The sequence below is a fragment of the Chrysochloris asiatica genome, unplaced genomic scaffold (assembly GCF_000296735.1).
Source record: "Chrysochloris asiatica unplaced genomic scaffold, ChrAsi1.0 scaffold00119, whole genome shotgun sequence".
Classification (NCBI taxonomy): domain Eukaryota; kingdom Metazoa; phylum Chordata; class Mammalia; order Afrosoricida; family Chrysochloridae; genus Chrysochloris; species Chrysochloris asiatica.
This window is the reverse complement of record NW_006408637.1, coordinates 8,265,010-8,279,994: the sequence shown is the minus strand read 5'-3', so window position 1 is coordinate 8,279,994 and position 14,985 is coordinate 8,265,010. Positions and strand designations below refer to the sequence as shown.

The following is a 14,985-nucleotide window of genomic DNA, read 5'->3' as shown; positions in this document are numbered from 1 at the left end:
TAACAGAAGCAGAAAGCCTCATCTTTCTCCCGCGGAACAGCTGGTAGTTTTGAACCGCTGACCTTGAGGTTAGCAGCTGGACTTATAACTACTACGCTACCAGAGCTCTTTAAATACTGTAATGGTGATACACAGTAAGTCCAATTGAATTTCATTTGCTTCCCTTCCTTAGTCCACTAGCCATTTCATTTTTTAACAGTCAGGGTTGGGATGGAAAAGCACATTCTCAGTAGAGGTTTGGAACTGCATGGAACCAGTTTGAAGCCTTGTTAACAACAGCTGATTGGATTGTTATCAACATCACTGGAATATAAAGGGAAGGCAATAGGTGAGTTTGATTAGAAAGTTAACTGGAAATTATATACTGTTCCCAAACATATAATTTGGATAAACTGGTTAAGGAGGACCACCAGTTGAGAAATGTATTACAGAATTACTTTTTCAAGTGTATTTTCAAATGTGTAACTTTTCCCTTTCTTGTATTTTCATATAATAAATAGTAATTTGAGAATCACGGATGGCTTACATTTTGAGTTGTTAACCTCAAGGTCAGCAGTTCAAATTTATCAGCTGCTCTGAAAGAGAAAGATGAGATTTTCTGCCCCTGTAAAGATTTACAGCATTGGAAATCCTGTACAAGGTTGCTGTGAGTCGGAACCAACTCACTGGGACACAGCAGCAAATAATAATTTATATCTGGCATAGTGTCATGAAGAAATAAGAATCAGCTGGTACATAGTAGTATAAATGATTTGTGTGTACATCGCTTTAAGTAAATAATTTCTCCATCAATTTTGCTCATGCAGTTTACTTAGGACCCAAAACAACAACAATGAAAAACATTTTCAAGGTAAATTTTAATGTATTTTGGTGTGTTGTTGTGAAGTGCATTCGAGTTGGTTCCAGCTCATACTAGTCCTGTAGAGAGTTTCCGAGGAGTGGCTGAGTTTGAACCACTGACCTGTGGTTCAGACTGACTTGTGGTCCAGTGCTTATCCTAAATTCAGAATTAGTGAGATGTGAGTAAATACATTGCTTTGTTATCAGGGCTCCCAGTCCTTCTTGATAGTCTATTTATTTGTGGGAAGATGGCCTTCTGTGCTGGTTTTTCTTTATAATTGTACTGATAGAACCACTCACGGTATCTTTTGAACTCATTTGTAATAAAATCCAAGGAATTCATCAACTTGAGTTGTTGTTTCAGTCCCGTGTTTTAATCTCGTCTCTCCCATACATTTGTAGTCTGTCTTCTCTGATCAGTATTTCTAAGACAGGCCTGTTCAGAGTGTGGCCTACTCATGGTTTGCTCTTAGGTGCCGTTGAGTTAGATCTGGTAGCGTAGTGGTTACAAATCGGGCTGCTAACCTCAGGGTCAGCAGTTCGAAACTACCAGCTGTTCCATGGGAGAAAGAGGAGGCTTTCTACTCCCATAAAGATTTACAGCCTCGGAAACCCTGTACAGGGTCGCTATGGGTCGGAACCGAATCCACGACACACAATATGCACAGCAGAAAGGAGCTCTAGTAGTTGTCGTTACGAGTCAGGCTGGTAGGTTTGAAACTACCAGCTGTTCACACAAGATAGATGAGGTTTTCTGCCCCCGTAAAGATTTACAGCCTCAGAAACCCTATTCAGGGTCACGGTGAGTCAGAACCGATTCCTCAGTACACTACCACCACCATGAGCAACAGAACGGAACACTGCCTAGTCCTGTGCCAGCCTCACAATTGCTGTTATGTTTGAGCCCATTGTAGCGGCCACTTTGTCAGTTCATCGTGTTAAAGGGGAGGAGGTGCTCTTCCTCTATTTTGCTCACCCTCCACTTGACTCTGCACGGTGTCCCTCCAGATGACATGTTTGAAGTATGAGAGATGAAGTCTTCCCATGCTGGCTTCTAAGGAACATTCTGGCTGTTTAATTCAAGTCAGATTTGTTTGTTCTTCTAGTGGTCCATGGTACTTTGAATATTCTTCACCAACACCGTAATTCCAACGCATCAATTCTTCTTTGATCTTCTTTATTCACTGTCGAATTTACACATGCACATACGGCTACTGAAAATACCATGGCTTGGGTCAGGTCCACCTTAGTCCTCAAACTGATATCTTTGCCCTTTCGAGAGATCTTCTGCAGCAGATTGGCCTAATGCCATATGTCATTTGATTTATTCACTGTTACTTCCATGAGTATTGATTGTGGATCCTAACAAAATGAAGCTTTTGATGACTTCAGTCTTTTCTCCATTTATCATGATGTGATTTATTGGTTCAGTTGGGGAGGATTTTATTTTTCTTTACTTTGAGGTGAAGTCCATACTGAAGGTTGAAGTTTCTGGTCAACGTCAGTAAATATTTTAAGTCCTCCTTGCCTCAAGCAAGCAAGGTTATACAGTCTTTATATTACAGGTTTTTATTAATGAGTCTTCTTCCAAAGATGCCATGTTCTTCATATAATCCAGCTTCTCAGATTATTTGCTCACCATACAGATTGAATAGGTATGAATAAAGAAAACAACCCTAGTGCATGCCTTTCCTGATTTTAATCCATTCGGTGGCTACTTCTTGTGTTTCTTGGTCTATGTACAATTTCCTCATGAGTACAAACAGTTAAGTCTCCTGGAATATCCATTCATTGCGATGTTATCCATAGTTTGTTATGATTCACACAGTTGAATGCCTGGGCACGCACAGTCAATAAAACACAAGTAAACATCTGTCTTCTCGTCTCTGCTTTCAGCTCAGGTCCATCTGATGGTAGCAATGATATCAGTAGTTCCATAGCCTCTTCTGAATCCAGCTTGAATTTCTGATAGTTCCCTGTCTATGTACTATTGCAAACATTTAAAAATTATCCTCGGTAAAATTTTACTTGCATGTGATATTAATGTAGTTTTCAATGATTTCCACATTCCATTGGGTCACCTCTCTTTGGAATGGACACAAATATGGATCTCTTCCAATTGATTGCTCAGGTAGCTAGCTATCTTTCAAATTTCTTGGCTTAGATACGTGAGTCCCTCCAGTATTGCATTAGTTTGTTTCAAGATTTCTGTTTGTATTCCATCCACTCCTGAAGCCTGAGTTTTGCCAGTGCCTTTAATGCCCTTGGACTTTTTCCTTCCGTGCCATCGATCCTTGATCATATGATACCTCTTGAAATAGTTGAACAGCAGCCATTTCTTTTTGGTACAGCGACTCTGTGGATTTGTTTCAGCTGCTTTTAATGTGTTTTGTATCATTCAGTGTTTTGCCCATGGAATCCTTCAATACTGTAAATCAAGTCTTGAAATTTTTTCTTCAGTTCTTTCTGCTTGAGAAATACTGAGCGTGTTCTTCACTTTGGTTTTCTAACTTCAAGTCTTTGTGTATTTCGTAATACTTTATTTTCTCGAGCTGCCCTTTGAAATTTTCTGTTCTGCTCTTTTACTTCATCATTTATTCTATTTGCTGTACCTTTTCTAGTTTCAAAAGCAAGATGTGGGAAAGCTTGGGCAATACTCAGCTCCATTTATGAGTAACATTCTACCTGACAAGCCATCTGTTGTTCCTAGTAAAGATGGTGGTGGTGGTGGTAAAGGTGTATATGAAATTACATATGGCTGCCGATTCCTTGATTTCTGTGTCGATGCTTGATTTATTAACAGGATGATTTACAGTAGAAATTATTGTAATAGAAAGTCGTTCATCACTAAAAGGGATATGCTTGTTTCTGCAAAGAACAAAACAAATTTCAGAAATGGGGATATGGTTTTTAAACTTTGTAGACGTCTTAGTTTTACTGTTGAAAAATTGGTTTCTAATAGGATTAAAGTATTCTTCAATTAGTAGATTTTCTATTTCTCAGATGTTCAGTAATTCTAAAACCAAAACCAAGAGAAAGTTAAACTGTAATCATTAATTATCATGACAGGTGAGTTTTTCTAATATGTACGATCTTTGTATATCGTAGTATCTTTCATGCATTAATGTTAATGTGATCCTGAAAAGTTACATAGTGAATGTATATTGCTTAGTCTTATCATTTGGAGCTGTCATATTCTCATTTGCAGTGGGCCGGCAGCTGACTTCAAAAACATTCGCTTCCAAGATGTTGTAACCTCTAAACAAACTATTAAGCACCCTAAACCCCAAAAACCGAGCTTGCTGCCTTTGAGTCAAATCCAACTTATAGCACCCGTGTAGTACAGGGAATAAGTATTTGATAGGGTTCCAAGGCTACAAAGCTTTATGCAAGTAGACTGCGCCATCTGTCTCCTGTGGAGTGGCTAGTGGATTTGAACCACCAACCTTTTGTTTGACAGCCAAGTGCCTAAACCACTAACCTAAAGTACCGATGGATGTCTGTAAGTTAAAACAACAAAAAAAATCAATTGCAGTCTTTTGTAACTAGCATTGCTGTTGTAGTTGTTGAGTGCCTACTGGTTCTGACTCATAGCGACCTCTATAGGGTTTCCAAGGAGTGGCTGGTTTAAGTATCCTTGAGTTGATGAAGTTTTAACTTTTGGCTGTATTTTAAGATGGGCCATTCACATCTGGGATTCATTAATTGGGTTAATGTGTTAATGTAAATTTTAGGAGTCCTGGTGTGATGTTGTAGGATAAGTGCTAGACCACAAGGTCAGTTTGAACTGTAAAGTCGGCAGTTCAAACTCACCAGCCGCTCCTCGGGAACCCTGTACAGGGTCGCTGTAAGTCGGAACCGACTCGATGGCACTTAATAACAACAACAGTGTACATATTTGTGTCAGATGATTATAAAGCTAGAGGTAAAAATAAAAAACAAAAAACTACTGGGTGTTTGAAATTGGCTATAGCGTAGTGGTTACGAATCGGGCTGCAAACCTTAAGGTCAGCAGTTCGAAACTACCAGTCGCTCCGCCGGAGAAAGATGAGGCTTTCTACTCCTGTAAAAATTTACACCCTTGGAAACCCTGTAGAGGGTCGCTATGGGTCGGAACTGATTCGACGGCACTTAACAACACCAATAACAACAATGCCTCTTTTAGGATCAAGGAGCTCTGGTAGCGTAGTGTTTATGAATAGGGCAGCGAACCACAAGTCAGCAATTCGAAACTACCAGCTGTTCCACAGGGGAAAGATGAGGCTTTCTGCTGCCGTAAAGGTTTACAGCCTCGGAAACCCTGTACAGGGTCGCTATGAGTCAGAATGGACTCCGCGGCACATAACAACAACAACAACTTTTAGGATCCTAAAGATAAGAGAGCAAGATGGAGCCTGTGCAGCTGCTTTGGGTTTAAGTGGAAGGTCTTAGCTCTAGTTTTCTTTACTCTGAGGAGCTCTTCTCTGTGTCGAGTTGAATGACCGGATGGTTGCTTGAGCAGAGGAAGAGTAAATTTCAGCTTCTTGGTTGTACAAGGACGTCAGAGGGCTCAGGGGAGTGTGAGTTTTGTGCTGAAGTAAATCACTGCCCTTCTTCTTCCTGGGAGTGACTGGGTTGGTGTGACTCTTTGTCTCAGGAGCTGCGGTCACGTGAAGAGGAGCTGACACGAGCCGCCCTTCAGCAGAAGTCTCAGGAAGAATTGCTAAAGCGGCGTGAACAGCAGCTTGCGGAGCGCGAGATTGATGTCCTGGAGCGGGAACTGAATATCATGATCTTCCAGTTAAACCAGGAGAAACCTAATGTGAAAAAGCGGAAGGGGAAGTTTAAGAGAAGTCGTTTAAAGCTCAAAGATGGACATCGAATCAGTTTACCTTCAGGTATGATTGTCTTCTGACATAGCCTGAAGGTTCTCATGTACAAGGGCCTTCAACAAGTTCATGGGAAAATTCCATTATCTTTGAATTCCATTTGTTCACAGACTTTTTGAATCCCCCCATAGATGTGTTCATGTATGCTTCGTTTCATCAGAACTGAAGAGATGGGAAGTAGCATTTAAACATATTAAATAATTAGGTACTTTCCGTTGTTTACGTCAATTCATATTTATAATGAACTGGTTAACCAGTTGCTGTCAGATACACATTGACTCTTGGAAACTCGTGTATCATATAGAACTATGCTTCATTGGATTTTCTATGGCTGATTTTTCAGAAACGGAACACCAGGCATTTCTTCTGAGGAAACTTTGGGTAGACTCAGGCTTCCAGATTTTGGTGAGCAGCGAGCACGTTCCCTGTTTTCCTCCACCCAGGAACTCTGTGTTCACAATAAAATGAACCAGTGATTTTCCATTTCTGAACCAGCATAAGGACTGAATTGCAGTACCTTAAATACGAGTTTTTAACTCTCAGCAACCTTTTATATTAATTGATTAATTCCTTTTGAAGTCAAAGTAGAACTTCTTTTTGGCTGACTGCTCTAAGCCACTGTAAAAGTTCAGACAACAAAATTACTGCTATTTAATTGTTTATTGCTTCCAAATAGTCTGAAATGCCTGATGTTGTTCGTACTTTCAACTAAGTATATATAGCAAGTAATTCAACTATATTGCTGTTTTCATCTGAGAGTTTAGCGTCCTTGAATTACAAAAATGAACTAGTAAATCTCGGAAATCTATTAAAATATTTTTAAAACTTTGCAGCGAAAACAAAAAGAACTACGTGTTTTGGGAAACATGGAAAAGAATGGAAAATAGCAAATATACTCATATATTAACTCAATTAAGATCTTTAGTATTATGTTATACTTGGTTTAGTGAGCAAATACTCTCACTGCATTTTATAATTCTTTTTAATATCAGGGAAAAATGGTTACAGAACAGAGCAAGGTGATATATAGAGCGAGGTAAATATTTAATACACATCTGTAAGGCTCCGGAAAAGCTTTAGTCTTGGAACGTCTCTACGGGATCTCTGTGCATTGGAACCAACTCAGTGGTACTTACAACATAAAGAGTCTAGTTTATAGAATCAGACGTTTTTCTAAGACATGTGTAAATGGCACCGAAGTTTGTTCTAAACAATAGTAACAGCAGTTTCTGTTTTATATAAAATGTGGATCAGGAACCCCGGTGGCATACTTGTTAAGTACTTGGCTCATAATCGTGATTAGAGCCCGCCAACCATCAGGGAGAAAGATGGGCCCATCTGCCTTTGTGAAGATTTCAACCTTGGGGACCCTGCGGGAGTGGTCTGTCCTCCAGGGCCTGTATGGTCTAAATCAACTAGATGGCAACAGGTTTGGTGTTGGGGTTTTTTGGTATATAAAATTTCTTTGTAAAATAATTTCAATGAAATACTGGAAACCTTGAAGCATACTGTAACTTTTTAGCTAATTGCAGATGTCTTCAATTGATCAAAAATTGCTAGTTAGTGGTAGTCATCAGTATCTGTTGTTAACTACCATCAACTCAGTTCTGACTAATAGCCACCCCGTATAGGATTTCAAGGAGCTGCTGTTGGGTTTGAACCACCAACCTTGCAATTCAAACCAACCTTTTGGACCAGTGCATTATCCTACCGCACCACACCGGGACTCCAAGTATCCAGTATTCATCATTAAATATTTGGTTTGCTAAGGTGAGAATAGGCTGTGGACCCTTACTGATTTTATCTTAAGCCTCTCTGGGAGGAAAAAACAAAGAAGACAGCTCTCTTCTGGTAGCTGCTTTTAGTTGTACTAAAACTTGGAGGACTGTGGACTGAAATGTCTTAGGTGCCAATTAGCCATCATTCAAAGCTAAAATATTTTGTTTATGATGAGGAACATGCTTTCAAATAAATTATGTTGTTGTTGTTAGGTGCCATTGAATTGATACTGACTCATCGTAACCAACCCTTCAGTTACTTTTCTTTGTCTTCTTGAATTGGCCTTTGAGATTTTCTGTACCACTCTTTCACTTCATTATCTCTTCCTTTCACTTTAGGTACGCTACCTTCAAGAGCAAGTTTCCGAGTCTCTTCTGACAACCGTTTTGATCTTTTCTTTCTTCCTGTCTTTTTAATGACCTTTTGCTTTCTTCATGTGTGATGTTCTTGAGGTTATTTTACCACTTGTGTGGTCACCTATGACTAGAGTTCAATGCATCAAATCTGTTCTTGAGATGATCTCTAAATTCAGGTGGGATGTACTCAAGGTTGTAGTTTGGCTCTCATGGACTTGTTTTAAACCTGTTAGCTTCAGCCTGAAATGGCATATGATCAATTAATGGGCTGTTCCCCAGTCAACCCCTGGCCTTGTTTTGGGTGATGATACTAAGCTTCTCCATCATCTCTTCCCACAAATGTAGTCAGTTTGATTCCTGTGTATTCTATCTGGCGAGGTCCATATTTACAGTCACCATTTATGTTGTTGAAAAAGGTATTTGCAGTGAGGAAGGAAGTTGTTGGATTTTTTCAGTCGCCGAGGCTCTACTTTCCAACTACCTAACCTTCTTGTTTGTTTCTGATGTTTGCATTCCAATTCCCAGTAGTTATCGGTGCATCTTGATGGCACGTTTGATTAACTTCAGACTGAAGAAGTTGAACAACTTCTTCGATTTCTTTATTATTGGCTTTGGTGGTTGGTGTGTAAATTTGATTAAATAGTTTGTTAATTGCTTTTCCTCATAGTAGTATAGATATTATCTATCACTGACAGCCCTGTACTTCAAGACAGATCTTGAAATACTCTTTTTGACAATGAATGCAACACCATTCCTCATGAATTTGCCATTTCTGGTATAATAAATCATATGATTGTCTGACTGAAAATGGCTACTATCAGTCTATTTCAGCTCACTGAAGCCTAGTATTTCTATCTTTATGCATCACATTTCATTTTTGACAACTTCCAGTTTTCCTAGCTTCATATTTCATATCTTCCATGTTCTGATTAGTAATGGATGTTTGTATCTGTGCCTTCTCATTTTGAGTTGTGCCCCATCAACAAATGAAGGTCCTGAAAGCGTCTTTCTATCCCTGCCGTTAAAGTGGACTCTACTTTGAGGGGGCAGCTCTTAGCCAGTCAGACTTTGATTGCCTTTGACTTGACAGCTCATCTTTTGGCAATATATCAGACAATGTTTTGTTACTAGTCACATGGTTTTCATAAGTGGCCCTGTCGACTCCTTCTTCCTAGTCTGTTTTAATCTGGAAGCTTGGATATAGCCTGTCCCCTCTGGGTGACCCTTCTAGTATTTGAAATACCTGTGACATAGCTTCCAACATCACAGCAACCCCTAAGCCACCACAGTCCAGCATACTGGCAGAAGAAAGGTGATTTTCCTCATCACAATTCTCTAAATCTAGTCTTCCTTCCCTGCCCCATACACACACACACACACACACATTTAGGGTACATATCCAAAAAAGGAAAAGAATTATATCTATAAAAAGAAAATTTTTTTTCTCATTCACCAATTTTGATAGAAGACAAAATTATTTGAACCTGAAGTTCATGAAAATTAGTTGTCTCTGATATTATCTTTTTCTGGAAAAATATTTGAATTTTCAAATTTTAGTACTATTTGTTGTTGTTGTTAAGTGCCGTCGAGTCAGTTCTGACCCATAGTGATCCTATATAGGGTTTCTGAGGAGCAGCTGGTGAGCTTGAACCACCGACCTTGCAGTTCAGACGGCTTTGCAGTCTGCCGCATTAGCCCGTAGTGCCACACCTGGACTTCTTAGTACTATTTAATAGTACACTATTAAGAAAGAAAACATATGATCTTCCTTGATTGAATGGTGAGGCTTTGCTTTTAGGGAGTTGCTTACCAAATTACTTGAATTCCTCTTGTAGGATTTTTCTACATATGTAACTAGCTTACAGAATTTCTCAGACGCTTATTTGAGACATTACAAACTAGCCTTTAGTATTTGTCCCTAAAGATTTTTTTCTGGCGTCTTGGTGTGGCGCTGCAGAAGAACGCACTGGACCACAAGGTCTGTTTGGCTAGCAAGACCAGAGGCTCCCACCCAGCAGACGCTCCTTCGAAACCCTACACAGGGTTGCTATGAGTCAGAACCAATTGGATGGGACTTAACAACAGCAATTGAGTTGTTGCAGAATCTTTGTATTAAATGTGAATAATTGGATTTGCTTCCGATTTTGTCTTTGAGAGTCATTGATACTCATTTCTAATCTTTTGGTTATTTCTAGCTCCAATGACTTACTGATGTAAAACTAAAACTTACTTATTCCTCTTAGAGTTCTTTCATTGCTGGTTACAAAAGAAAGACAATTATTGTTTTAAAAATGAGACAGCATAAATAATATAGGACAATATTAAAATATGTTTTGTGAGAGTTTATTGTTTTTCTTTGAATTTGTTGAAAGAAAAAGTATGGTCTTTGTGGAGAGATGTATTCTGAGATTGCTTTATTTCAGCCTTCTCTGTTATGTCTGTTCAAGCCAAGGTGTGCGTTTAGAATCTGTAGGAAAAAGGCAGAGAGGTTTTAATGTCTTCCAGAGTTTCTGTGTCCCAAGAATCTTTAGTTTTTCCTAAATGCAAAACAGGGACAGAATCAATGTTTTCCTGCTTTATAGACACAAAAGATAATTCTAAAGAAGACCTTGTTCTGTGTTTGTTTGTTTTGAAGTGAAAGAACTTAGAATTTTCCAGAAGATCAGAAGTCCACTGAACCTGAATCTAGGCATTAATAAAATCTAATGGCATGCCTTTGATACTTGTTCTATGCTTTGTAAATGCGCGATGCTGGGCATTTAGTGTCTCTTCTCTCATCGGTTGTATAGATGACTTATAATTCAAATACTGCGGCCTGGCCCTTATGGTCTCCTTCTGGGGCAATCCAAGAGCACTCTAGCCTTCTACTGTAGACTGGAGCACTCATCCTGCTGGAAGCTTCATAAGGAATTTGCCTCCACAGGATTGTAACAAATCACATGGCTAACTGGACTTATCTAAAATAAACCTCCATATCTTGTGGGTAAAAGTCTTTTCTTCATTTACCACCTTCTTTCCTCTTTCTACTTGGTCATCAAGTCCAGCTGAGCTATTGTCTTTTACGTAATCTGGTCTACCTTGAGTAAATACTTTATAATTTGTACTTTAGTAGTTTTTTATTGTGACTTGGGTGCAGATTTACGGAGCCGATCAGTTTTCCATTTAACAAGTCCCATACACTTTGCTTCATTCCATTGACTGCAGTCCCCACATGTGATAGCACTTGTCTCACTGCCTCCCTGTGTTTCCTATTTGCATTCCTCCTTTCCGACCCTTTTGAACTTTTTCCTTGGGTAGATGTGCCCCCCCCCCCCGCTTTTGATCTCAGATGGTTAGCTATACTAAAGCGTGCTTACCTCTTTAGTTTCACTGTTCTCCTTCCTGATCTGTTTGGCTGAAAATTGAACCATGGTGGTGAGTTCATTTCCAGACCTGAAGAGTGACCAAGGGCCAGGTCTGGAGAGCTTTACCAATCTCTATCCAACCGCTCTGTGGATTCATGTGCTGGACCGCAAGGTTAGTTTGAACTGCAGGGTCAGCGGTTCAAGCTCACCAGCCACTCCTCGGCAACCCTATACAGGGTCACTATGAGTCAGGCAGTTAACAACAATTCGCCCAATAAGCCTGATCTTCTTTCTTTTCTTTTTAATAATTTTGAGTTTGGGCCACATTATTCCCACTCTATCTAGGACCTTCTAATGTGATTCCTTTCAGAGCTGTTGGTAATGGTTGCCAGGCACTATCTAGTTCTTCTGGTCTCAGGGTCATGGAGACAGATGTTTACCTATTCCTTTAATCCATTGTACTAATTTTTCCCAAGCCTCTTTGATTCTCTCGACTCTTCTTTCCTCTGGACAGGAAGAGACCACTAGTTGCACCTTAGCTGCACTTTGAAGACCCCAGTCGCTACTCAGCCAGGTCGGAGGTGGAACCGTGGCTGTGGACTGTGCTATGCCAGTTGGCTTTGATCTCCCTCAAAACTACGGTCGCGAGCCTCCAGGCCTAGCAAGTCCTTTGCCCAAGGTATTTGGTTATTTCTAAGACGTTTTCATAACTTCCAACATGGGCCTTGGTGTAGTGCTGTAGGCTAAGCACTGGACTGGTAACCGCAAAGTCAGCAGTTCACACCCACCAGTTGCTCTCGGAAAACCCTGCACAGGGTTGTTGTGAGCTGGACCTGATTTGATGGCACACAAAAACATATGCTGCAACAGATATATGATGTTTTTGCAGCAGTAAATATTTATGTATAGTTATCTTCCTTCAAATCTATACAGATTTGTGAGTTTCCTCACACTCTTCCCTTACACACCCATTTAGCCTGTGTTGTGTGACTCTCTGTCTATTTGCTGGTTGTTGTTGCTAAGTGCCATCAAGTCGGTTCCAACCCATAGTGACCCTGTTCCGAGGAGCGGCTGGTGAGCTTGAACCACCAAACTTGCAGGTTCAAACCACCAAACTTGCAGGTTCAAACCACCAAACTTGCAGGTTCAAACCGACTTTGCAGTCCAGTGCATTAACCCACAGTACCACGCACAGTGCCACAGTGAGACTCAGGATTTGGATTGTTATTGCAGGATTGTGTATTTCACAGTACTCACCTCTGCTGCCATTAACTCTTGTACCCTTCCCAGTGTCTTCCCCTGCCTCCATCATTTTTTGCTAACTTTCCTCTTATTGTATATCGTCTTCCTCTTTACCTGTTAGCACATGTTTACCCTCTTGCCATTATTTGTTCTCCTTCCTCCTCTCACCCCTGATAACCATCAAAGAATGTTTCTTTTTATGTGAAAACATTTTCTTGAATTTTTACAATCATGGTCTCATACAATATGTGTCTTCTGTGCTTGACTAATTTCACCCAGCATTCTATCTTCCAGGTTCATCTGTGTTATAAAGGGTTTTGCCGAGTTAGCATTATTCTTTAGCATTGCATAGCATTTCATTGTGTGTATGTGCCGTAGCTTGTTTATCCATGCTTCCATTATGGGGTATTTAGCTTGTTGGCATCTTTTTAATATTGTGATTAGTGCGCCAGTGAACATGGGTGTGAATATCGCTATTCATGTTGCAGCCGTTATTTCTCTAGGCTATCTATCAAGTCCTGGTGTGGTGCTATGGGATAAGCACTGGACTGCCAGGATGGTTTGGACTGAAAGGTTAGTGGTTCAGACTCACCAGCCGCTCTTCACAAACCCTATATAGTGTCACTGTGATTCAAACCAAGTAGAGGGATTTCTGAGTCACTCTGGTGTTTCTGTTTCCAATCTTTTAAGGAAGTGTCATAACGTTTTTCACAGTGGTTGCATCATTTTGCAATCTCTGAGGATTCTCTTCTCACCATGTCCTTGCTAATGTTTGTGTTCTCTGCTTTTTGTCTTTGTGTGTGTGTTTTGCTATCAACGTTGGGGTGAGGTGATATCTGATTATTGTTTCGATTTGCATCTCTCCAATGGAGTCCTGATGTGGTGGTGCAGGTTAATGCGCTGGACTGCAAGGTTGGCAGTTCAAGATCACCAGCCAATCCTTGGAAACTCTATACAGGGTCACTATGAGTTGGAACCGACTCAAGGACACTTAACAACAACAGCAACAATAGCTTATGACCATGAACATTTCTTCGTATCTCTGGAGTCGTACCTGTTCATGTCCTCTGCCCATTTTTTAATTGGATTGTTTGTTTTTGTTCTTGTTGAGGTGTTGGTATTTTCAATAAATTTTATAGATCACGTTCCTTATTTGATACACCATTGCCAAAATTTCCTCCCAGGCTGTAGGTCCTCCTTTCATTCTTTTCATGATCTTTTGATTCACGTAACTATCTAGTTTTTTAGGAGGCCCCAGCCTTTTAGTTTGCCTTACTCTTTGTGTGTTTTCAGTTATGTTTGATACCTTATGACCACATATTAAGACCTCTAGAGGTCCTGATATGGTGCTGTAGGATAAGCACTGGACTTCTAACTGAAAGGTCAGTGGTTCATACCCACAAGTTGCTTCTTGGAAACCCTATCCAAGGTCGCTATGAATCAGAACTGACGACACTTAACAGCAACAGTTAGAACCTGTTGATGATCCATATAGTTCTAGGTTTGACTGTAGGTGTTTGATTGATCTTGACTTCATTTTTGTTTGTGGTGTGAGATATGGATCCTGTTTCATATTTCTGGAAATGGATGTGTAGTTGTGCCAGCACTGTTTGTTAAAGACACTTTCTCTTCCTGCATTTATTCATTTCAGCCCTTTGTCAAAGATCAGCTAGCCAGAAGTCAATGGATCTAGTACTGGGTTCTCAATTCTGTTCTATTGCTCTGTGTGTCTTCTTGTTGTACCATGCTGCTTTGATTACTGTGGCTGTGTAGTAGGTTTTGAGATTGGAAAGTAAAAGGTCTTGTACATTTTTTTTCTCCTTTAGTAGTGCTTTGCTTATCCACGGTAAATTTTCTTTCGATGTCTTTTTAAATTTTTTATTTGGTCTTATTGAAGAAGCCGCTTCCTTGGTACTTTGTTTCCATTTGTTTTGTATTCCAAATCCTGGTATTGTATTCAGCAAAACTTGAGTATCTACCATGTGCAAGTACTGAGGGATGTGATGACCGAAATAAACAATGCCCCTGCTATAATGTTAACAGATAACATTCATCGAACACAGATTTACTCATCCCTTTTTATGTATCAGGCCCTGACTTGTTTGGAGTGGGAGATAGCAATGATGGAGACAACACTGCATCCTTACCACATGAAACTTACAATATATTTGGGGAGAGGGAGTGGACCTGAAGCCAATTAGTAAATAACAACAAAAATGACTTATTTGCTATAATTATTAACTTTTGTGAGGGAAAAGTCATATGACAGTAATGAGCAGACATATAAGTTAGTCTAAGAGGATTAGCTAACACCCTTCTGTCAGTTTGTCGTACTGTGGTGGCTTCTGTGTTGCTGTGATTCTGGATGCTATGCCACAGGTATTGTAAATACTAGCAGGGTCACACACCGTGGACAGGTTTCAGTTGTGCTTCTGGATGAAAACAGACTAGGAATGAGAGACGTACTACTTCCAAATATTTAGTCACTGAAAACCTTATCAAGTAGAAGTGGAACACTGTCAGCACTAGAATATCAAAACATGATGAAGAGCACCA

At 39.9% G+C, this 14,985-nt stretch overlaps 1 protein-coding gene across 1 annotated transcript in view; it reads left to right on the top strand.

Moving 5' to 3' along the window:
* LOC102816376 (mitogen-activated protein kinase kinase kinase MLK4-like) overlaps positions 1 to 14,985 on the top strand; it is a 122,702-nt gene that overhangs the window by 62,842 nt on the left and 44,875 nt on the right. Inside the window, exon 5 of the mRNA XM_006868590.1 lies at positions 5,477 to 5,717. Within this exon, the coding sequence (XP_006868652.1) occupies positions 5,477 to 5,717 (241 nt within the window). The remainder of the gene's footprint in view (positions 1 to 5,476; positions 5,718 to 14,985) is intronic.